The sequence below is a fragment of the Lacerta agilis genome, chromosome 6 (assembly GCF_009819535.1).
Source record: "Lacerta agilis isolate rLacAgi1 chromosome 6, rLacAgi1.pri, whole genome shotgun sequence".
Lineage (NCBI taxonomy): Eukaryota > Metazoa > Chordata > Lepidosauria > Squamata > Lacertidae > Lacerta > Lacerta agilis.
This window is the reverse complement of record NC_046317.1, coordinates 56,844,418-56,869,241: the sequence shown is the minus strand read 5'-3', so window position 1 is coordinate 56,869,241 and position 24,824 is coordinate 56,844,418. Positions and strand designations below refer to the sequence as shown.

The 24,824-nt window shown below is 42.9% G+C and overlaps 1 protein-coding gene across 1 annotated transcript in view; it reads right to left on the bottom strand.

The window, feature by feature from the left end:
* Positions 1 to 350: 350 nt before the first annotated feature.
* The window catches only part of MAPKAPK2 (MAPK activated protein kinase 2), a 79,541-nt gene continuing 55,067 nt past the window's right edge, over positions 351 to 24,824 (bottom strand). Inside the window, exons 2-10 of the mRNA XM_033152888.1 lie at positions 14,973 to 15,112; positions 12,270 to 12,334; positions 11,611 to 11,690; positions 5,913 to 6,039; positions 4,634 to 4,709; positions 2,672 to 2,796; positions 1,670 to 1,755; positions 1,017 to 1,097; positions 351 to 494 (exon numbers count right to left, since the gene is read on the bottom strand). Of these exons, the coding sequence (XP_033008779.1) occupies positions 351 to 494; positions 1,017 to 1,097; positions 1,670 to 1,755; positions 2,672 to 2,796; positions 4,634 to 4,709; positions 5,913 to 6,039; positions 11,611 to 11,690; positions 12,270 to 12,334; positions 14,973 to 15,112 (924 nt within the window). The remainder of the gene's footprint in view (positions 495 to 1,016; positions 1,098 to 1,669; positions 1,756 to 2,671; positions 2,797 to 4,633; positions 4,710 to 5,912; positions 6,040 to 11,610; positions 11,691 to 12,269; positions 12,335 to 14,972; positions 15,113 to 24,824) is intronic.

Here is a 24,824-nt window from a genome sequence, read left to right as displayed (position 1 = left end):
ACCTTTAAATGGTGATCACAGGAATTTCAGTGTCTCTGAAGGAGAAAAAAAACCAAGAGGGGGATGTTACTAAACAAATAATAATAATAATCTGATTACCAGAAATATTTCCCTACAGGACCAGGGGCTGAGAAATAACATAAAAGTATGTTTTGTACATAGAGCAGCTGTCTCCTGCTGGACCTCAGAAAGGTTAGAACCATGAGAGGCAGCTAAAAAAAAACACTAGTCTGGTATAAAGATCTGAATTCCATGTGTTTGATATGACAGTCTTTATCTCCAATTTGTTTTAAAAATATATAGATATAGTTATTGCTTTCACAACCACCAGGTTTGGCTCTACTGAATCCTCAATGGGGGAGTGCTGTAGGTTCAGCAGGGTTTGCTTTCTTCCGCCTCTTCATAAGCAATGGGTTGGATGAGTCTTCAATTTTCTTAATCTTGATTTGTTCATAATCCACTCTCATGGTGGCCAAGGCACTTGTCATCTCCTCCTACAAATGTGATGTAGAGGAAACAAATTAACATCTGGCTAGCCAAATTATTCTAGCTTCAGGCATTACTGTCATCCAGAGGAAAGATCCTATTTGTAACTTTACAATGGGCACAAAAGCCAACTTCCAAGTTCAGATTGTGGTAGAGTTAGGAGGGCCTTTAAGTCTGCACATCTGGCATTACCTACTACAGTGGAACCTCAGTTTTCAAATGTAATCCATTCCGGAAGAGCGTTCAACTTCCGAAATGTTTGAAAACCGAGGATCAATGGGCAGTTGGCAAAATCCATTGGGGAAAAAGAAAAAAACACACAGCAGAAGCCGTTCAACTTCCGGGTTTTTTGGCATTCGGGTTGTGAATCGTTCGGCTTCCGAGATGCTCGAAAACCGAGGTTCCACTGTACAGGCTAGTAGTGGCTTGCAACACTGATGAACAGGCTCACAATCACTTACACCTGGAGTTGCGTAACCTTCATCCATGCTGCTTAGCAGTGCGTGAGATGAAACTTGCAGACAACTTACCTTAACGTCCTCCCAAAGATCTTTCTCTTCTTTCAAAACTCTGCTAGTGTGCAGCGGGGTCTGTGGCACTTGCATTGATTGCTGCAGAGGGAAGACAAATGGTGCTTTAGTCTAGGGGTTGGGGAGCCTCCGGCCTGGGAAACTCCATGCTTCTCTTTCCAGCCCTTGGGACTTGCCAAGAGTTCTTCTGTCCTTTTTTTGACTGGTTGGGTGGTGATCGTGCCTCTTGCTTAACTGGATGTAGCGGTGCATACACTGTAGAAGCCTTTGACTTCTGCATGGCTGGAATACAGCCTACACCCTGTGCTCTGCCCACTTTCCCCTCTGGCCCCATCCACTTTTGCCTCTCTTCTCCTCCGCCCCCCATCCCCTTACTGGCATGCAGCTGCAGGAGTTTTCTCACAATGGAACTGGCGATTGAGCTGAAAAATGTTTTTCCCCCCCCTGTCTATAAAGCTACCTCAGACTCCCTGCTCTCATGTTTCTCAGCCTAGGCTTCTGCACCCGTTTTTCTTCCTGAGAAATGACAGGTGGATTCTTTTTTTTTTTTTCTCTACCCAACAGAAAGAAATTATAGCTGAGTTGACTGGAAGTCATGCACAGGGTGGGGTGTGGGGTGTTGGAAGGTGGTGGGATGACAGGTGGATTCTTACCATGATCCAAGGGTGATTCATGAACTCCATTATAGTCATTCGCTGGGTTGGATCTGTCTTCAGCAAATTCCGGATCAGCTGCTTAACTGAAGGTGGAGGAAAGGCAACAGCATTAACAACAACAACAACAACAACACACTGTGTCTCGCCACCTCATTCCAAAGCTCTCTTCAGATGTTGCAGAAATCCTGAAGCTTGCACGGCAAAAGGGGAGACAATGTACACAAAGGGATGGGTCTATTTTAAGGAGAACATGCTTTGGCTTATATAAAAACCTGAAGGAACTTCTCCTGAGCAAATACGTTGCTTATGGAGATAACACATGAAAAGCACTCTGAGGACTCTTAATACTAATTAATGTTAGTACATATGATGAGTAATGTACTTGAAAGAATTGTCATGTGTGACATTGTGGGGCCTAGCCTTTTTGGGGGCGGGGGGCGTGTTTATTTTTATTCATTTTCCCACTCTCCATGTTGCATCCTTTTTATATCATGCATGCACAACATAACAAAGGCAGTGAGGAGAGTCAATCTGGCCACGGACTCTTAGGGTGTGGAGGTCCAGGGGGAACCCTCACCTTGCCACAGCCTCCAAACACAGGAGCAGAATCCCCCTAGGGGAAGGAAGGAAAAGGAAGAAGAGAAAGGCAGGGCAAAGGAAAAGCAGAAGCCATGCTATGGGGGCAGCAGGCACCTATTCTTCCCTGGCAGCAAGACACTCCAGGTATGGTGGCCCAGAACAATTTCTCTGAACCAGAGCAAGGGCTCCTCTTGAGCCATAGCTTAGTCACAAGTAAAAAGGCCACTCATGAAAGGCAAGATAGCCAAGGAATGAATAAGGTTAGTGCAGGGGTGGGTAATGTTGGGGGTTGTATTCCAACAACATCTGGAAGGCCACAGGTTAGCCATCCCTAAACCAGAGAATCACATTTTTTTCAGGTTTTGAAATCCCCTTTTTCCTTTCAGAGGAGAATAGCAGCTTCTGTTCACAAACATTTACCTTCCTCAGATACTTCTGACCACTCTGGGTTGGGAAATTCGTACTGACCCATCCGGATCCGTTTCTTCATGCCCGGGGAAATGGCCAGACCATGGTTGGAATAGAAAGGGGGGTACCCGCACAATCTGGGCGAAAGAGAAAAATAGAGAAATGACATGTAGAAGAGAAGTCCATTTTGAATGCCAAACTGATTTAATGTGCTTCTCCCCCCAAAAAAGGTATCATTTTTATTGTTTGTACTATAAAAGGCCGTCAAGTAAGAGAGTTGACTACAGCAGTGGGGAATGTCTAGCCTAAGGCTCTAGTTAGGTTTGCTAGACCTCTCTCTGCCTTAGGCCTGTGAGGCCATTTTTGGCAAACCACGCCTATCTGTCAGTCACTTGGCATCTGTTATCTCCAATCTAAACAATACAGTGCTAAGATGAGAGATAACTCTGTCTCTGAACAGGAAGTTGTCAAAGGGCTGGCAGCATTTTCCTGATCTTCCACCTTAGCGCTGTGAGACCACAGTCCTAACTTCCTAACAGTCCTGCTCCTGCTGTTTACTATCAAAGAGCAAACAGAGACTTATCTCTGGTCTTCATGCTTATTGGGCCTGGGGAATCATCTCCGTAGTTCCACTGTACTTCCAGGCACAGTACAACACTATCCCTGACCCACAGCTCATAGAGAAAGGCTGAGGTCCCTCTTGCCACACTTGACAGAAAGTGATGGAACACTCCCCATGGCAAACATGTAAAGCTGAATTGTGAACTTTTGTGAACCTGGGTGATGAAGGGCCCAGGGGAGACAGGTTAAGGGCACAGTTGTGCTATACAGGGAGCAGCAAGAAAGCATCAGTGGTCACTATTGTGTCAATACTAGGGCACTGCCCTAGCAATGGCATAAGGAAACACGTCATCTTGTACACATTTGTTTAGCATGTTTCCTGCCCTTCTCTTCAGCACAAATGCACTCCAAGCAGCAAACTAACTAAAAGGACATTAGGAAAAACAGGTTCCAAGGTACTTTAAATGTTAAAACCACTTTGAGGTGTGCCATGCTGCAAACCTTCTGCTTAAATCAGGGGTGCCCAAACTTTTTTCAAAGAGGGCCAGATTTGATGAAGTGAACATGTGTGAGGGCCGACTAAAGTTGTTGAGCTTGTTGCTGCCACGGGGACCAGATTAAATCGACCAGCGGGCCAGATTAGGCACCCAAAACGGACTTTGGATATGCCTGGCCTAAATCCTATGAGCCATTGTGTCAGTGCATTAGTAGCTCATCAACTGGGACAAACATTTTAGCAATGACTCAGCATATAAAACAAGCAGTACTCCAAGTTCAGCTTAATCATCCCACATGTGCATGTTTCTTGCATGCACGAATTCAATTACAAAAGCTTGGCTCCAGCAGCAATAGCCTTGCTAGCACAGTTGCAGGAAGGACTAAGGCAGAAGGGAAGAGGGAGGCAGACAGAGAGAGATGCAGACAGAAGAAAATGGCTGGAATGGAACTGCAGCTTCTGCCTGCCTCTCCTCCTTTCTGCAGGCAAGTGAACTGGATTTCTTCTTCCTCTGCCTCCACTGCTTTGCTGCTAGTCTTGCAGCCAAGGGAGCCAGGGTATCTTCTTCCTCTGGCAGCAGCCTTGGAAAAGATTCCCAATTTCATCTTCCCACAATCAATGCATCCAATTTTATTTCTACCGCCCAGGGCTTGTTCGTAAAGTGTGTTGAATCAGCCAGCGTAATCTGTGCATTTTCCCTCGATATCGACAAAGGATCTTCCTCAATGACTCAATAAACAGAACATGCTGGAAGCACAGCCCTTCCCAGTTAACTGGCTCAAGGATATCCCAGGAGCAGACTGAACATCCCTAACTTTGGAACTTTCTGGAATCCTACCAGGAGCAAGTACACACAGAGGAGAATGTACAAAGCAACTAACTGTGCCATGCAGTACAGTGCAGAAGAACAGACTTACAAAATATACATGATGACACCAAGGGACCACATATCACAGGACTTATCATATTTCTCTGGGCCTAGTACTTCTGGAGCTAAAGGAGATGAAAAGAAAACACAAAGTCAACTTTGTCACATGCTATCAGTACAATTTTCAGACATTTACACTTCAAGAGGACAGGCTGTCCCCCTCTCTGGGGAGCTTATTACCCTTGGAACTGTGCCTGGAGTACACTTGCAAAATAATTTGCTGTTTGCCAGTTTACCTGGCACTTGATATTAGTTCTCAGTTCATGGGAAAACCTCTGACACCAAGGCTGTTTGACATAGAACATTTATAAGAGTGCCAGCAAAGGACATTAAAGGGTCCCACAAAAGTACCGTATTGGCCCAAATATAAGCCACACATTTAAAATTGGGGGGGGGAGAGAAAAGAAAAAGAAAAACTACCCAAATATAAGCCGCTCCCTTCCTCGCTGCTTCTGGCTGCATACTGGGGGGGGGGCACGCTGCATTGCTGGTGGCCTTTCCCCTTCCTCACTCTCTCCCTTCCCAGCCTTGGGGGAGAGAACAGGGGACTACATGTGGGGCAGGTGCTGCTCCTGGCTGCATACAGTAAGGTCGCAAATATAAACCGCACTTTAACTTTTCACGGTTGGAAATTTGCGGGGAAAGTGAGGCTTATATTCAGGCCAATACGGTGTTTAAAAGTGACCAGAGGTCTTAGCCTTTGAAACTGAATGATGCATTGCTTTTCTCTCTTCCATTTAAAAATGGACCAGAACTAAATCCCCAAACTAATAATAATAATAATAATTTCCCACCTTTTTCCCAGGCCAGAAACTGTTATAGGATGAGGGGGAGCACCTGCACAACTTCAATCTGGTCGCCACATGATAGTGACACCTGTGTTGGCTGCTTTTGTTAAAGGTTTCACCCTGTGCCAATCCTTTTACTTTCCCGAATACTAAGTAGGCAGCACCAGCAATCTATTGGAAGCACGGAGACCAGCTTTTGAATCATGCTCACCTGTTTGCCCAATCAGCTGCAGCCCAGTGCTGAGGTTTTAAACTAGAGAGATATGCCATGTAGTTTAAATGATGTAGCAAATGCAATAAAATGATGAGGCTGCTTGCTTGAAAATCTTGAAAACCCACCCCTGCTCTTATTACAAAACACAACAGCAGTGCACATGTGCCCTGAAGCTCACCACCACTATTTCTATGAAAAAGAGAGGTGTTGGAGGTTGCAATTCTTATGTCTCAGAAGTGGGTGGTGCTCTCCAATGGTTTACTTACCCACATAGTATGGTGTGTAGCATGGTGTAGCTAGGGAGTTATGTGTGGTGGTTTCTTTAGCAAATCCAAAGTCGGTGAGTTTTAATACAGAGTTCGGCCTTTTTGAGGTGTATAAGAGGTTTTCTGGCTGCAAGACATAATAAGCAAAACCAGCTTAAGAGAAAACTATATTTGGCACCACCCTGCAGAGCCTAGGCTGGGCACATGGTAAGAACTAATGCACCAGGAGTCCATTAACCTTTGCTTATTGATTTATACGATTTCCTCATGCATCTGCAGTAAAAATTACTCCCAAGGAAGCCTGACAGTCATTTCAAAGACATTTAAAACAGTAGAAAATGAAGCACAACTATGAATAACCATTGAATAAAAAACAGGAACAGACTAAAACACAACAGCATTACCAAATGAATTTTTTTAAAGACCTGGGGGAATGAAAACAGTCTTTGCCTGGTGCTAGAAAGGCATGCTAGTGATAGACAAGCATCCCCAACTGAAAAGGCCCTCTTAATAGCTGCAATTATGCAGATGCCATTACACATCAGTGTACATTAGGTATATGATCCAGATTATATTGACAATTCCCCAGAATGCTTATGCTACTGAGTTTATCTGCAGTCCTCAAGGCATGATGCATTTTATATTTGCAAGGTCAAAGCTTCAGAGAGTCTTTTATGGCAGACACCAGGACACTAGTGGAATTTATAGAGGAACAGAGGAATTAAACACATATTTACAGGGGAAATAGTGGTATTGCCAATTTACCCTCCAAAATTAAATAAATACCTAAAGCAAACATAGTCTCTGAACTCTTTATAAGTGTTGTCCACGAGGCTCTTGACCAGTTTATTGAAATGCACTGTTCCTTATTGTGTAATGTTATGTCATGTTTATTAGCACAAGGCTTAAGGTTGTGAACTTTTGCTGGGCAGGAGTTCAGCCACGCAGGGAGTAGGCAGCATTACATAGAGTGGTCAGTATTAATACCTAACCACGTTTTAGTGTTAAATGGATGAGCCTCAATGAAAAACTGCCACACATACCTGTTGAAGTCATCCAGTTGCTTCCCTGTGGCTCATTCAGGCTCAGCCACAGACTGCTAAACTATGGTTTTGCCTTAGGTGGGAACATGGTCTGTATGTGAAAATCTTTGGGACTATACAAGTGGCATGTTAATGGTGTGTGTGTGTGTGTAGTAGTAGTAGTAGTAGTAGTAGTAGTAATAGTAATAGTAGTAGTAGCAGCAGCAGCAGCAGCAGCAGCAGCAAGAGTAAACCAGAATGTGAATGGCTTAGATTGAGAAGATATATGGGGGAGGGAACCTAAAACTACCCTTCACACTTGAGAGTGTACACCCACCCACACCTCAACTTCTATCAGTGTATGCAAGTATATATGTCGTTTCAGAAAGCATAAAATGATCAACATATACTTTGCACCTTCAATATTATTAATAATATAGACCAAGATCCACAACAGGCATGTGTGTCCATTGGAGAGAGCCAATATGTATCTAGAGCTCTGTTTTCACTATTCACAGCTGCAGATTATGCTGCCAAAACAACCAGATCCCTGTTCAGTGGGGGGCAGGGGGAATAGTTTTTAGATGTTTCAGCAGTGGTGCAGTGAAAGCAAGGCTCAAGTTGTCCACAGGGTCCTCTTCCTTACATGAATACCCCCTTCTTGATATTCTTTATCTAAATAACATGCGCTTGTTCCTGTGTCTCCATAAAAGAGAAGAGCCAAAACAACAAGACTGAAAATCCGGTTCCATAGCCTTTGAGGACTTGAAATTTCGTCACCAGGAAACACACTTAGGAGAGAAAGAATGTTCTGGCAGGTGATGTGGAATTATGTAACAGGCAGCGAAAGGGAAACATTTTCAAGCCCATCCTATTGCCTCATGGGCAGTGGATTATAATTACAGCAATTGGATTTTTCCCAGCCTCGTTCTAAATCTAACAAAGAATCTACCTTTTATTTATTTATTTTTTTAAAAAACATGTTTGGGAGCCCCTTCTGTTAAGAAGGTTTCTTAGTCCGAATATCCTGGGGGGTAGGTTCTAGACAAAAGGAACCACCTAACCTAATCAGCATTCTTCCAGGAATTCACTAGCTTTTCCTGACCATGCTGAGCTGCACAATTGCTATTCCTTAGTGTGGTTGCATTCTAGACTTTGTTCACATGTCCCTGCTTAGCTGAAAACCGCAGCCAGAGAAGATTCTTCCAGAGCACCTGCCTACATGAACCTAGTACAGTTACGCTGGAGTTATTAATTTTACCCACAATCACTTCAGGAATTAAATTGGGATTGCTCTGATTTAAATATGCTACCCTTGCTTTGCCCTCTCTGTTAACATGACAAGTGAGCAAGGGCTGCCTATTTAAACCAGCACAGACAAACATGTGCCCTCACCATCCACTCATAAAGCATGGGTGGTGCTGTGGTCTAAACCACTGAGCCTCTTGGGCTTGCCGATCAGAAGGTTGGCGGTTCGAATCCCTGTGATGGGGTGAGCTCCTGTTGCTCTGGCCCAGCTGCTGCCAACCTAGAAGTTAGAAAAGCATGCCAGTGCAAGTAGATAAATAGGTACCATTGCGGTGGGAAGGTAAATGGCATTTCCATGTACTCTGGTTTCCGTCACAGTATCCCGTTGCACCAGAAGCGGTTTAGTCATGCTGGCCACATGACCCAGAAAGCTGTCTGCAGACAAACGTCAGCTCCCTTGGCCTGAAAGTGAGATGAGTGCTGCAACCCCATAGTCGCCTTTGACTGGACTTAACCATCCAGGGGTCCTTTACCTTATGCATAGTCACAAGAAGTCCCTTTTGATAGAGCATCTAGGTGCAGCCCTCCATGAGTTAGCATGAAAGGGGATTGTGTAGACATTCAATTAAGTTCCATTAACTTTCACAGTTCATGTTGGGTTGAGGTGCAGCAGGGCAGATCTCTCTTGACCAGAACAGTTGAGTAGGGCAAGGGGATAAGAGAGTTCTGCAGCACTCTCTACCAATGGCTGCCATTACTAGTCAGTGAGAGGATGAAGGGGGTCCTCTTTCAGAGACCAACACAGGTGGAAGGGCAGGTGGGTTTGAATCTACATCTTCTCAGTAGCTTTCAAATCATGAAAATAAAGGAATATTTCCTCCTTTGCTGGCAGACACTACTGATATCAGAGGTAAGTAGTATTTGTTTTGTGCCACTGTTCGGTTCAATTAAATTTTAGACCTCCTAAATCAAATTGAGTACTATTCCAGAAGCCATCTGCTGCTGGTATTTTATTGCTGGTACCACATGAATTGCACTCATCGCATGAAGTGTAAGGATTAGATGCAATGAAATAATTCAATCCTACTCCCACCAAACATGCATAACCCCAGATTTTTAGGGTCAAACTGGACATGAAATTATTTGAAATAACAAATTAGACATGACATTTGGCTTTCCAGAGTTTCCACCTAATAAATAGCCAGTGTACTTGGGGGGGGGGGAGCCAGACCGGGCTCAAGGCATGTGAGGAAAAGGGGAATTAACTCTTTGCTTCTGCCATGGTGCAAGTCCCAATCTCCCAGTCCCCCAGTGCCTTCTATTTGCAACCAGAAGAAAGCTCACATTGGCATAACAATGAATTTCAGGAGCTGAGAGGCTAGAGCAATTTGAATAAGAACCATGGCAGGGGCAAATAGTTAAATCCTCCTCCTTACCGGACTTCCGGCGGCGACGCCATTGCGGGTGGTCGTGGGCTGCTTCGGCTGCGAAGCGCCCAGTCCATCCCGGGGGTTAGGAGCCCCGCCACCGCAAAGCGGGGCTCCGGTTGGGGTGCGGGAAGAGCGTCCCGCACCCTGGGCTCCCCGGCTGTGCCCGTTGTGGCTCCGAACCCTTCCCCCGCTCCCCCTGTAAAGGGGGAGTGGGGGTGAAGGGACGACGGAGCCGGGCTATAGGGGACATGCCCCAACCGGGATGTAAATGCGGCGACAAAGCCTGTGATGAGCGTCTAAGTTCTACCTGTCTTTAACGAGCTGATAAGAACCCAGTGGTTGTGAGTACTTGACTGACTTTTTTTAATCTTGGAACGATCTGGGGGAAAGAGGAAAGGCAGCCTGCCTCCCTTCCCTTCGGGAGATGAAAGAGACTAACCAGTTTAAGTGACTGCTGCTACAATAATTGATAGAAAGTATCTGGAATTTGAAAACTGAGACTGCTGAGATTTCCCTTTGGGGATTAATTGGGGAAAAAATATCTCCATTTGAAGTTTTGGTCTTTACACTCCGGCTTCGGAAAAATGGCGACGATTTGGACTGTCGTGGGAAAAAATTGAAACAAAGAAAGGAAGAGACAGGAGCTGAAATTTGATACCCACCCTCCCTTTCAAAATGCTGGACTTTGTGCTCGCACTGGTATTGAACTCTGGTTTAAAAGATGAGGAAATGCTCACTGTCTTGAAGCTGGAACTGCTTGATCGGAAATTACAAGTCTTGTGTGGGATTTTAAAGAAAATGGATTTAACTTCCACAGAGGAGGCTTTTCAAAAGTTTTATACAATGGAATCGAACCTTGGCAAAGAGCTGGGAGGGGTGCTTGAAGGATGGTTTGAAATGGCTGGGCAACTCCGGGAAAAGGAACCGATTCCTGGGGGTGGCAGCCCCGGAACGGGAAAATTTATAATATCCAGACCCCGAGGTGGGAGCTCGGGGGCAAGGGACATGGAATTAAGATTTCTACAAGAAGAAGAAATATGGTACAAAGAAACGGAGGAGCCCAAAAAAGAAGTGATGGACACCCTGAAGCCTGATGCAAGGTCTGTTGTGAATGTTGCCTGGATCTGTGGACATTTAGAAGAAGAGAATTGGAGATCCGGTTCTGGTGAAAGACAGAGAAAGACAATGGACAGAGGGGGAGTGGGTTGAAGTATTAAATGTATATCCCAAACGGTCTGTCATGGTATCTGAAATCGGAGAGTGAAGTCTGTTAATTATAAGTTTATTTTAAACAAGTAGGGAGATATTGAATTTTAAGTTAAAAGCAGCATGATAAAGGATAGAAGAAATAAGTTTAGTCTTTATAAGAATATTTGGTTAAGATTTTTGTTATAATAGAAAGATCAAGATAATTGTGTTATTTTTAATTAAAGTTAAAGTTTCTTTTTCTTTTTTTTTTCTTTTTTTATATAGAGAAAAGATGTTAGGAAAGTAGTATATCGATGTAAAACCGAAGGTGAAAAGGCGGGGGAAGTCAAAAGTCAAGATTCAGAACTAGAATTTTTTTTTTATGTAAGGTATACAAACAAGAAGAAGAATCCTGGCATTATGTGTATTTGTATTTGTATTTGTTTTTGTATTTGTAGGTGTGGGTTTGGGTTTGTGTTATATTATGAAAACGCTAATAAACTCTGATAAAAAAAAAATCCTCCTCCTTACCATGGTCCTTTTGCCATGCACCACCACACAAGGGCAAGTGTTCATATGAACAGCATTGTGTCTGGACCTTAGGGACACCTTCATTTGGTCAGAGTCTTTGGAAATAGTTAGTAGTCTTGTGTGGACCACATCCAGGAAGTTAGAAAACCATCAGTCGAGGTTGATGGAAGTCCTAGGCTGTGATGGCCAAAGGTTTCTTATGTTGTTTAAAATGGGATGTTATGTTTGGAAAACATGTGTAAAAACCAATAAAAATTATATTAAAAAGAAGAAGAGTACCTTAACATCCCGGTGTGCAATGTTGATTGAGTGTAAATACTGAATGGCTTCTCCGATGCTCTTCATTATTTCAGAAGCCTCTGGGGAAGATAAGAAAACAATAGCGGGTCATTTTACTCTGCAGCCAAAGAGGCAACCGCCACCTAATACCCAGATTACAAGGAGTTAGAGGGAACAACATTACTGGTCAGGTTTCAGAGCAGAAACAAATGTGACGAAGAACATGAAGCTGATGCTGTTCTATGGTGTGGTCCTCCTTTTCGCCACCATAACATCTACATAACTTACCCCACCCACCCTTGATGTTTCCTTACCTTTCTTCCACATCACTGGGTGCTGTTGGCAAGAGAACATGGCACCACGTTCCTTACCACAGACTTAATTCAGGTGCTCAGAAACAAAAGTATGAGCTCATGGTTTCCTATCCATGTAATTTCTAGCCATACGTTGTCATGACATCCAAACTGGCAAACTGAACACTAGTCCAGAATCGGAAATCCACTTCAACCCTTTACTTGCAGGTTCCAGTTTGTTTGTCCTTTGACATACAGAGGGCCAGTGGTCCCCATTCTCTGCCTTAAAAGCTTAGCAGTTGTGCCGGAAGTCTTAAGACTTTAATTGTCAATGCTTGTTAAGAAATCTATTGTAACCCTTCATACCTCTTTCTGTGAAAGCCTGGTCTCCTCTGTCTTGAATTCGACTGAAGAGTTCCCCACCATCCAAGCTGAAAGTCATAAACAAGTGCAGTTACAAAAATGGAGGCAACAAGAACTATTGCCTAAGCAAAACCACCACCAGGCTATGAGTACATTTCCATGCATACACACTTCACTTTCCCAAAGCCTCTGGGTGAAACTCAGATCCATTTGGAATTAATCTGAGCCTTGAAAAGCACATACAGAGTTGAAAAAGAGAGTAGGAAAGAGCATCACTCTTCCTCCTTCAGCTCTATGTAGTTTTCCAAGGAGAAAAAGGTAACTACCATCACCACAATCATGACCAAGGGACCTGGAGCTCAGAGGGTTTGTGGGCACCAGGGAAAGACATCAATAAAGTTACTTGGGTCAGCACCCATCCCAAGAAGCTTGCAACGGCCACAGTGCAGTTAATAAGCATGGAACGATATATCTGCTCAAATGTCTCTGAACAAAAAGAAGAACAAGGCAAGCTCTAAAAGACTGAAGATCCTTTAAAGATGTAATGCATGGAGATTAAAAGAAAGAAACATATTAAACTGGCCTACAATTTGACTTTAACTATCTTGATGAGAATCTCTCATATATGGGGCAGAATGGGACGCACAAAAGAGCAAATTCCTAATAAAGTAATAGTTCTATTAGCATCTAATGTAGATTCAAACTTTGCTTAGAAGTTTTACATTGTTCAAGATGTTTTGCCACATAAAACACTGAAGAGCTTTCTTCTGTCTGTCTGTTTCTGGAGCTACCTAGGACTTTGACTTGCCCTGTACAATCGCCTATTGCAGCCAATGGTTACAGAAGCACCAAGCAGTTCACACAACCTGTATCACTCCACCCTGCAGCCCCTCGTAACTCAATAATCTTCTCCAATCAGTAGGGCTTTGTCACAGGGTGTAAGGTGGGAGTCTGTGGAGCTGGGTGGCCATCAGGTGGAGCACTTTTTTGCTAGCAGAGCTCCCCCTGGTGGAAGCTCCCTCAGCTCACATTCAGGCACTTCCCCCACCCCTGCTTTTAAAAGTCCAGCAGCGGGACAGGATTCCTAGTGTTCAATCTCTTCCCTTCTTGGATAGGAATGACCTTGCCATGATCTAATCATGTCAGGATTAGATTGCTGCAGTGCACTGCACGCTGCAGTTCCTTTGAAGACCACTCAGGACATTCAAGTTGGTTCAGAATGCAGCGGGAGGTCTGCTAATGTCAACAGCCAGAAATCCATGCATTGCATTCATCTTTCAATATATTTATTGTGTTTCCAATTTAAAATGCTCGTTTTGATCTATAAAGCCTTAAATGGCCTAGGTCCAAGGAATCTGGAAAAACTGCTTCCTTCCATAGGAGCCTGCCTACTTGCTTAAATCTACATTAGATTAGGTGTTTGTGTCTTTTCCACTGTGCCGCCATACTGTATCCCACAAAACATCCAGGGATGTTCTTCTGTGTTACTATACATCTAAAAGCGTTTCACAAAAGAAATCCACAGCTAGTATTTAGACACTCAATAAAAGACCTGATGATTTGCCCCAGTTTCTATCTTGCTACTTCCCTGCTTGGTGCTGCATTCTTTCTCACTGCGTTGCACTTCCTTACTATGGTTTTGTTGTTTTGAATCCGGTTCCCGCCCCCCCCCCTTGAATTTGTAAGCCACTCTGGGCATCTCTCTGCAAAAAGCAGGGCGTACAGATGTTAAGCAAATAAAAGCACCCACCCCATCCCTGGATTTAAGCAAGAGTAGCCATCGTTAATTTATTTTTTAAAAGTAAATTACAGCAGCAGCAACAACAACAAAAATCATCTGGAGCACTTTACCCAAGAGAAAAGTTTAGAAAGCAGGAAATGAGCTAAAAACAAAACAAAACACCCCACCTCTATCATCTCTCCCTGATTCACACCCTGCCCACCCACCCACAACTCTGCCAGTTTCAGCACCAATTTACCCAAGCAGAAACACTTAAAATCTGTATAATAAATAAGACATTTTTATTTGTACCCCGCCCTCCCCGGCCGGAGCTGTGCTCAGGGCAGCTAACATCATAAAACTAACACAGTATACAAAGAAAACAAGAACATAAAAACAGGCAACCAATTAATTAAAATACATCTTAAAATTAGTTCAGAGCAAATTAAAATCTGGACAGATGGCAGTCCATGGGTGAAATTGAGAGTGGTTAATACTCTCCAGGGCCAACTGTTACCACTGGTCTTATAAAGGACCTGTGAGCAGACTAGGAGGCCTCTTTAATGCGTGTTCTTATACAGAAAGGAAAGAATCAGACTGAACCCCGACCAAAAGCCTGGCGGAACAGCTCCGTCTTGCAGGCCCTGCGGAAAGATGTCAAATCCCGCAAGGCCCTGGCTCTGGTTGAGGCCAGTCTAATCTCCCTGGGGCCTGGGATCTTCAGGGTGTTGTTATTTGCAGACCTTAAGGTCCTCCGTGGGGTATACCAGGAGTGGCGGTCCCGTAGGTATCAGGGCATCTTCCTTGCAAAGAGTTAGCTATCTTTATGGGACTACCCATAAAGGTGGGTCATATCCACATTTAGGGAATGTAGTGAAAAAACAGCATTTCTGACTACAAAGCTCTGTGTGGTGTGTAGCTGTGAGCAGTGGTTAAGCATGGCAAATGGCATGGCTCGCTTTGTCCCATCAAACCACAACACTCACCATTCCATGACTATCAGGAGACATTTTCGACCCTGGTAAAGATTTTCATAGACGTCTATAATCTTCACGATATGAGCACACTGAGAGGCCCTCCAGTGCAGCTCCACCTCCCTGCGAGCTTTCGGACAGTCTTGCAGCATCTGGAAAAGGAAAGAGAAAAAGGAAGTATGAGCATTCTTTTCTCCCTTGCTTTGATTAGCATGCTAGTCGATATCATCTTTGCCTAACAATTAACATCTTACCAGCAATCTTTACCCCAGTGTACAGTAGGATAAAGTTTGCGTCATGAACCACATGTGGGACTCAGATTTCACACAATCCCCCAAAAGAACGCAATCTCTCTCTCTCTCTCTCTCTCTCTCTCTCTCTCACTCCTTTTTTCAAGTAGTTTGCTTCACAAATCTTTGCATCTGTCATGTTCACAACAGCTAGGCAGATCCTAAGTCCCATTTTACAGACTGGGAACTAAGTGACCTCCCATAATCAAGTCAGGAGTGGCTGGGGTGGTAAGTGCAAGGTGGGAGCTACACCGTGGGGTTTTCTTGGTGTGCCCACAAAGTCCTGACCGCACTGTTATCTTGTCCCTATACCATCCTGGCAAGTGGCAGAGACACTGTTTTCTGTAGAATGACATAGCACCATTCCACTATGCCAGCCACTCTTGGCTTAAGTGACAAACATGAAGTGCATTAACAGGACCCAATTCAATAATTTGCTGAACATTTTGTCCCCCCAATTTCTTCCAAGAACTTTAGGATGCTACTGTATACTTTCTCTCTTATTTTTCCCCAAGAAACCCACCAAAATGGGATGAAAGATGGACAAGGCCATCTTGAAAACTTCACAAGCAGGGGGTTGAACCAGACTAAAACCATGAAGTCTGATGTAACGTTCAGAAGAAGTTGTATTTGAATCCCTTACAAATCTTCTCAGCCAGCAAAACAAATAAAATATCAAGGTATACACTGCCAGCTTGTGGTGAATACTGTAACTGCAACTCACGGCCCTTGGCTGGAGCAACCAATTGTGGATGTTAGCAAACCGTCTCCTAACTATATCCCAGGCTATCCTTCCTGAATCCCAGGATGGTTTTTGACCTTCTAAGGGGAAAGTGGATATGATTTTCACTGTGTGACGGCATCAAGAAAAATGCAGGGAGAAAAATCAACCTCTATATACAGTTGTTTATTGACCTGACTAAGACCTTCAACATTGTAAATCACACTGCCCTGTGGACTGTCCTTCTGAAAACTGGCTGCTCAAATAAATGTGTGAACATCCTTGGGCTCCTCCACAATAATATGATGGCAACAATTCAAACCTGGAAATAAGTGTTCCAGTTTGCGAACGTTTTTCGGAAGCCAAACATCCGATGCTGCTTCCGCTTGAGTGCAAAAAGCTCCTGCAGCCAACTGGAAGCCGCGCCTTGGTTCTCAAACTGTTTCGGGAGTCATACGGACTCCTGGAACAGATTATGTTCAAGAACCAAGGTACCACTGTATTTTTATCACCATGATCCTACACATTGTCGAAGGGAAACTCCCCATTGGGGTAGAAATCGTATATCAAGCAGATGGAAAGCTCTTTAACCTGAGTAGGCTGAAAGCAAAGAGTAAGGTTACCACAACTTCCATCGTACAGCTTCAATATGCTGATGACAATGTAGCGTGTGCACACTCAAAGGATGACCTCCAAACCATCCTAAATATCTTCACAGGAGCTTACGGAAAGCTTGGCCTATCACTCAATATCCCAAAAAACAAAGTGCTGCACCAACAAGCACAAAACAACCCCTCCGCGCCACAAATTCAACTTAATGGTGTAACGTTGGAAAGTGTCAATCACTTCTCCTACCTGGGCAGTTATCTTTCCACGGGGGTCAACATCGATGCCGAAATCGAGCATCGCCTGAGTTCTGTGAGTGCAGCTTTCTCCCAAGTGAAGCGCAGAGTGTTTAAGGACTGGGAGATTCTCAGGGAAACCAAAATGCTTGTTTATAAAGCTATTGTACTACCAACCTTACTGCATGCTTGTGAAACATGGACCACTTATGAATGCCATCTCAAACTCCTCGAAATATTCCACCAACAATGTCTCTCAAAATTTTTATACATCACTTGGGAAGACAGTTGAACTAATGCCAGTGTACTGGAAGAAGCAAAGATCACCAGTGTCAAAGCAATGATTCTTAATCATAAACTTCGTTGGACTGTTCATGTTGTTTGGATGCCTGGTTATCATCTTCCAAAGCAACTACTCTATTCAGAACTTTAAAATGGAAAGCGTAATGCTGGTAGACAACAAATGAAGCTTAAAGATGCTCTCAAGGCAAATCTGTAAAAATGCCGTATAAGCATGGAAAATTGGGAAACCTCGGCCTGTGAGTACACCAATTGGAGAAGAGCCTTTACCAAAGGTGTCATGGGTTTTGAAGAAGCACGAACTCAGGGCAAACGAACTCAAGGGAGAAATGAGCTACAAGGAAGTCACATTTGGCAAACCCTCACCATTATCAACTCCCGCCTGGAAACCTTTTTCCACACTGTGGAAGGACGTGTGGATCCAGAATCGGCCTCCACAGTCACTTATGGACTCACTGTTAAGACCCTGTTCATGGAAGACAATCTTACTCGGCTACAAGTGATCGCCGAAGAAGCAGCAGCAGCTGGGTCAGATATGCAAATTCCATCTTGGATACAATACTAGAAATTAATGTGCTTAATTTAGTCCAGCAAATAGCAATTATATATGCAGTTAGAGAAACATTTAACAATCAGAAACTCTTTAAGTATTTAATTGAAATAATGGGGGGATTAAACCTATTAACAACCAAACAGATCAGGGGAAAACCATACCGCAACTAGAGAATAGCTTCATTTGCACTGCAAAAATGAAAATAGCGGCAGAAAATAACATGATCTGATACTCCCACTGGGTACTTTAGGTTCTATCCGCATTAAGTTCCCAAAGCCTTTATTTGCCAGTCAAAATAGAGAATTAGGTAGTGCCAGGTGCTACTCAGCCTGTTTCTTGGTAATGAGCACTACTGATACCCATGTGTAGTGCTAAGCTGCTCCACTCTTGTCAATGATGCTGCATCCCCCAAGCCACGGCTCTCCAATTCATTTAACTTAAGCTACAATTGAATGATGCTGCAAGAATCTTAAAGATGCCTTTGTGAACTGACTATGCTGTACTGCATATTAGATAGGTGGAAGACAGCAAGCAGGAGAGGCTGCTGTGGTGGGGAGAAGCTATGGAACTGGCATCAGGACAGGCAAGGAGAAGGCAGCAGTGGTCAGGTTGGGGCTGTACAGATGCATCAGAGGAGACCACCTGGTGCTTCTGAGACACTTTGGTACTTCTACCAATGCATACATGTAGTCCCGGCCTCACCACCCCCCCTGTCGCACCCAGGTAAGTTCCAGCGATGCCAGTGGCAGGAGGCCAACTCCACAGCTCTGCTCCACCACACCAGCCGCTACTGGGAGCAGTTATGTTCATTCTTCAGTCTGCACTGCTCCTTTAAATCTAGACCTCAAATGACAACAGGCTTCCTCAACCTTGGCGCTCCAGATGTTTTGAGACTACAATTCCCATCATCCCTGACCACTGGTCCTGCTAGCTAGGGATCATGGGAGCTGTAGGCCAAAAACATCTGGAGGGCCGAGGTTGAGGAAGCCTGAATTACAAGGATTGGAGTGGCCACAGTCGTTTTGGCTTCTAGTTTAGAAATCTAGCAAGTTGAGCATGATTTGGCTACTTGGGGGTTGGGGGGTTGAGAGAGATGCTTTTAAGATCTCCCCCAACATTTCTCTCCTAATTCAAGCACCCCACCCACCCAAGGATTGCACTAAAGCCAGAAGGCAGAGCTCAGGCCCTTCCAAGAAGAGGATTCAATCCTGCAAAGTTAAAGCAAGCAAGAAAGTATTTTGTCATAGCAGTGCTCTCTAGTGCAGATCAACAATTCACAACACACAATGATAAAATAACAGCCCATTGAAATCTATACCTATCTAGCTATCTATCATCTATATAAAGGGTCAGCAAGGTTTATCTTGCCTGGGCCAGATCGGTCCTGTGGAGATCCCTCTATGGGCCAGATTTTTGGTGTCTGCGCATGCACAAACACAATTTCCAGAGCCGCAGAAGTGAGTCCCCACTCCGCGTTGCAGCAGATTAGCCCCGTGCGCAAGCAGGCAACTCAGTTGCAGCTTGTGGGCCGGTCAAACGACCTCTGCAGACCGCTTCCGGCCCATGGGCTTTAGGTTGCTGACCCCTGATCTATATCTATCAACAGCAGCAAGGAAAGAGCAATGCATTGAAAACTACCTCTTCTGAAAAACATGATTATGTGGCCTGTGGTGCCACCTAGTGGCTGAGATTATTCAAAATTGTTTCACTCCTAGAATTGCAACATAAGACAGACCTCCCCTCAGCCCAGTAAGTCCAGGGAGGACCAGGTTGAATCCGCCACATTAGGTTACAGTGACATGAGGTTACAGTGACCTTGGACCAGTCACTCTCTCTCAAGCCAACAGTTTGGAGCTGTGCTGCTGCCTTCCTAACAGTCATTGTTGCTGCCTCTTACTGTGAGGTAGCAGGGCAGGGCAGCAGTGGAGACGGAGGTTATACACCAGCAGAGCCAATCCAGCGCTCTCACACATCCCTGACTGCACCACTGCCCAGCCCTAGTAAGTGCAAGCAGCATCACTATTGAAAGGGTAGCGGTACAGCTTTCTTGCTGAGCCCCTGCCAGCTCAGATGATATTGATGATGATGGTGATGATTCAGGGTGGAAAATCAATGGGTTTTTTTTATTTAAAAAAAATCGGATTTTTAAAATTTAAATCAGATTTTTTAAAATTTAAATCAGAGTTTTTAAAATTTAAATCAGATTTTTAAAATAAAATGCTTTTGGAGGAAAAATAGTTTTAAAGATAGGATTTGTTTTAAGTTTTTCAAGTGTGCTAAAATTCAATCTAAGGTTTTGGTTTTTTTTTTAATTTAACCACATCAGTTAACAAACATGGATACATATGCTACAATATTATTGTTTTAGTTAAATAAATTGTTTAAATTGTTATTAAGAAAATGATTATATTTCTCCTTCCAATAAAGTACAGCAGACAAGTTGTCCAGATAAAAACAGTTAACTTATTAAACCTACAATAATTTCATAATTATCTGTCAATGTATTTCTAATAGTATAACCAAATCAGTAATTTTTGATATAACTGTAAAAACTACTCTGAAAATTTATTATTCCAAAAATGAAACCTTTATCTGGTTGTACATATTAAGATTATACCAGCAAGAATGAGTCTTTCTGTAAAAAAAATGATTTAAATCAATCTTACTGACTCGTGATTGAAATTGATTTGATTTAAACCAAATCCACTCTGTTACTATTATTAATAATAATTTCCACCTTTCCTCCCAAAGAAGCCCTGTGCAGAAACCAACAAAGCAAAACAACAACCACTTTTTTAAAACAAACATTGAAAAAATATATAAAACAGATGAAATATCCTTACAAGTGTTAATAATATTTCAAGGTTGCTGAAAAGTTCTATCTAAACATCAATAACAAGGGAGATAAAGGGGCCTCACTGGAGACTGTATGCTATTTATATATTTGTTTATTTAACAAATTTCATCTAGTTCTGTCAAGAACATTTTTCTTTAAATTATAGTCCTTTGGTAACTCCCCCATTATATTCATTGAGAAGACTTCTAATGCTTTGGGAAATGTTTCAGATCTCAACCGAAGTGACGTGTTTGCTGAAAGTTCTGAACTGAAGGGACCCCACTATCTGAACTGTGCTCTGAAGGGTTTTTCTTTCCTTTTCTGAGCACTACTCTAAGTATATATGTGAAGCTAAGGTTTCCTTTTTGCCCCAACATGCATCACTTTACTCTAAGGACCCATTTGCTCTGCATACATTTAAAGCATCATCATATCACCTTAAGCATTCATGGCTTTCCCACAAAGTATCCTGGAAACTGTAGTTTGTAAAGGGTATTGGGAGTTGTTAGGAGATCCCTATGATGCTTCTTTAAATGTATAATTCAGATGGGACCTTAATACAGTGGTACCTCGGGTTAAGAACTTAATTCGTTCCGGAGGTCCGTTCTTAACCTGAAAATGTTCTTAACCTGAGGTACCACTTAAGCTAATGAGACCTCCTGCTGCCACTGCACTGCCGCCGTGCGATTTCTGTTCTCATCCTGAGGTAAAGTTCTTAACCTGAAGTACTATTTCTGGGTTAGCGGAGTCTGTAACCTGAAGCATCTGTAACCCGAGGTACCACTGTAATTAAATTTGTAAATTCACCTGAAGAACACACAACAGTACACAACATAAAAATGAATAATAAAAAAGGAGTAAAAACAAAAACTAACCAATAACTCCATTCCTACAAACACATTTAAAAGGACATAGAATGTTTCATTAGCCCAACACCTCACTAAAGAGAAACATTTTTGCCTGGCACCTAAATATATGTAATGAAGGCACCAGGTGAGCCTCCCTGGGGAGCGCATTCCACAAGTGGGGAGCCACCGCAAAAAAGGCCCATTCTTGTGTTGCCACCTTCTGGACCTCTTGTGGAGGAGGCAGATGAAGACAGGGCTCTGAGGATGATTGCTGGGTCTGGGTTGGTTCATATGGGGAGAGGCAGTCCTTGAGGCACTGCGGTCCTGAGCCATTTTACACTGAACTGAAACTGTCATTATGTAGCGTATTCACCCAGTCTATTTTATAAATTCATTTTATAATCTATTCATAATCTAATCTATTTTATTTGAAAAGATTCAATTTGAAAAGACCATTTTGGAGCTCCTTTTTTTTCTTTTCTTTTTTTAAATAAGAATTTATTGGATTTTAATAAAAAACATACACAAAATACAAATACAAACAATACAAAAACTACAAAACAAAATACACACAAACAAAACACTTATTTATCCATACTTATCCTCTTTATAATCATAAATTTGGGACTTCCTCACGTCCTCTCTTCTGCGTTCATTTCTAATCTTCTTTAGTAACTTTGTAACATTGTAAATCTACTTTCTAACACCTAATCTTAATCTTACAATTATCATCAACATATCTTAAATCTTATTCTTATCAAAATCTTATTCTTATCCTTTTTTTCACCACCGGAAACAATCTGGTGTTGACAGAAAACCTGGCCACCCCATTGCTCACCCCAACCCTAGAACCATTTCATATTCTGCCACAGAATACTTATTTGTCATTTTACTAGGCTGCAGCAGGATACATTTCCCAACTTCTCCAGCAGGAGGAGCCCATTGCTTTAAACAACACCACTTTGTTTCTTTTTCAAAGGAATTGTTTCTCAGCCCAGCACCCCCTCCTCCTTGCATCAGTTGTGTGTAGCTAACAGTTTATTGCCCTTCGGGAGCATAAACAAGGCAGTATTAATTATGCCCTGCATGTTTGCAAATACAGAGCATCAAGGTGTCTACATCTGATGCTGCTGACGTGTGTCCAATGGAGCCCAGACTAGATGTCTGGGCTCCATTGGACAAATGCTTTGCAATTGCACCCAGACTCTCAAGTGTATTTTGCCTTTTAATTTTTTTAATCAAAAACTTCAGAGGGACAGTTTTACACAGCCTGTCATAAGACAGGAAACCCCTCCCCGCTTAAAGAGGAAAGGTCCCTTTCATACATACATTTTTAATTAAAATCCTTGACCTAATATCAACATTTCACATGTGATATTGTCAGAAATTAGCAGCTAGCAACCAGAGTTTTCATTTCTGCATGGAATACAGTGTTAAAATGGAGAGAGCTGTGGTAATAGAACAGGGGTATACCACACACTTTCAATACACAAATGTCTCAGGTTAAATCGGAAAGACTGTGAAAAGTTGTTGCCAGTTGGAAGAGGCTAAACAAGGCTAGATGAACCAGTGGCTATATATGAGATTTCATATGTAAATTATCCAGTATTCTCAGATTGAAGGGTTTGTTTGAAATACTGATGCATAATGAATTCCCCTACTGTTACTTTGTGAGCCCAAAACAGGAGTGCTACCAGCCAGCATCTCTTTGTTTATGATTTTACAAATCTGTAAAAGGTGGATTTAATTAAATTCCAGGATTTCATTAAGCATGTATTTTGACACCCTAGTCAGAAATGCAATGGGGTAGTGCTTGCCTTAGATTCTCAAGATGCAAAATAATAAAGCCTGTACTTCAAAAGCAAAAACAGCTAGAATATTAGATAAAATATTAGATACGTCAGCACAGTGCTATAGCAGCATGGAGCAGAAACCCATACAGATGAAAGGGCAATTTTTTTTAATTTTTTTTTTAAAAAGCTTCTTGCATGCCATCTCTGCTCTCTGGTTTATGTTAGTAGATGCAATGAAAAGATCGCTCCCCCACCCCCAAATCCACGAACACATGTGGACAATTTTTATTTTATTTAGCAAGAATTACATGCCACATAATTTAAAAAGATCTCTAAGAGAGTGACATAAAATAGTATAAAATGTTTGCTTAATTCCCTGTTGAGAGCCATTCTTAAGGAACTGCATCATCTCTGACACTAGGACTTGCATACTGCCGAAAGAGATTTTCTGTTCATGCCTTGGTTTTAGCCAGAAAAGGGATGTTGTTCACCTGGCAACAAATGCCGACTTATCACTGAGGTAGCAAACCTGTTGCTGGGCTGTACCACTTAAGACTGTATGGGGGGGGCCCTCACAGGGCTGAATGCTTCTCCATACCCCTCCATACAGAAAACTAACATGTCAAGGAAGAACAGTTGTGGCTTAAGCTAGTTTTCAATAGGGATCTTTGACACACACTCTCTCTCTCTCTCTTTCTCTCTCTCTTGGGAGGGGGGAGTATGGAGAAGCATTAGATTATGTGATTTTTCAACTAAAGTCTGAAGTGGTAGGGTCCAGACACAGGTTTACTACCTGGATGAGAATTAGGCCAAAGTTGCAGCAACAGAAATAGAAGATTACTCACCCTACATTGTTTGTGGAGCATTTGAAAGAGACAGAGGGGGATGCACATATAAGGAAATGTTGCCTTATCTTCAGATCTCTAAGCATTTGTTTATGGCTTTGAAGGGGGAAATTCACCATGCTCTACTGCACATACAAACATGCATAAGGTAGTAGTATGTAAATAGCACATAAATCACTTCTGTTAATCATGGCAACCAAGTCGCTCACATCTTATAGGAATCAGTTCATAACAGCAAATCATAGTTTGTGACACAAGTAGTATCATGGTCCAATATGCCTGCCAATAGCATCATTTCATGTGTGACAGCTGACAAAGGCAAGGTAACTTTGAAATGTTCCTCTGTTACCTCATGGCAAGCTGTTCCAACTACGTATATTGAAGGTTGCCAGGTGATGCCCCAAATAATCCATGCCAACATAAAAAGCAACTCATCACATGGGAATAGCTGCCACACAATTAAATGTAAAGACTTTACATTGGTTTTACTCAAGGGCTATTTTGAGGAGAATAAGCCAGGTCTCCACTCCCAGTCCCCAGGCCACTCCATAGAGGAGGAGGAGGAGGAGGAGACGAAGAAGAAGAAGGAGGAGAAGAAGGAGAAGAAGAAGAGGAGGAGGAGGAGGAGGAGGAGGAGGAGGAGGAGGAGGAGGAGGAGGAGTAGTAGTAGTTTGGATTTGATATTCCGCTTTATCACTACCTGAAGGAGTCTCAAAGCGGCTATCATTCTCCTTTCCCCTCCTCCCCCACAACAAACACTCTGTGAGGTGAGTGGGGCTGAGAGACTTCAGAGAAGTGTGACTAGCCCAAGGTCACCCAGCAGCTGCATGTGGAGG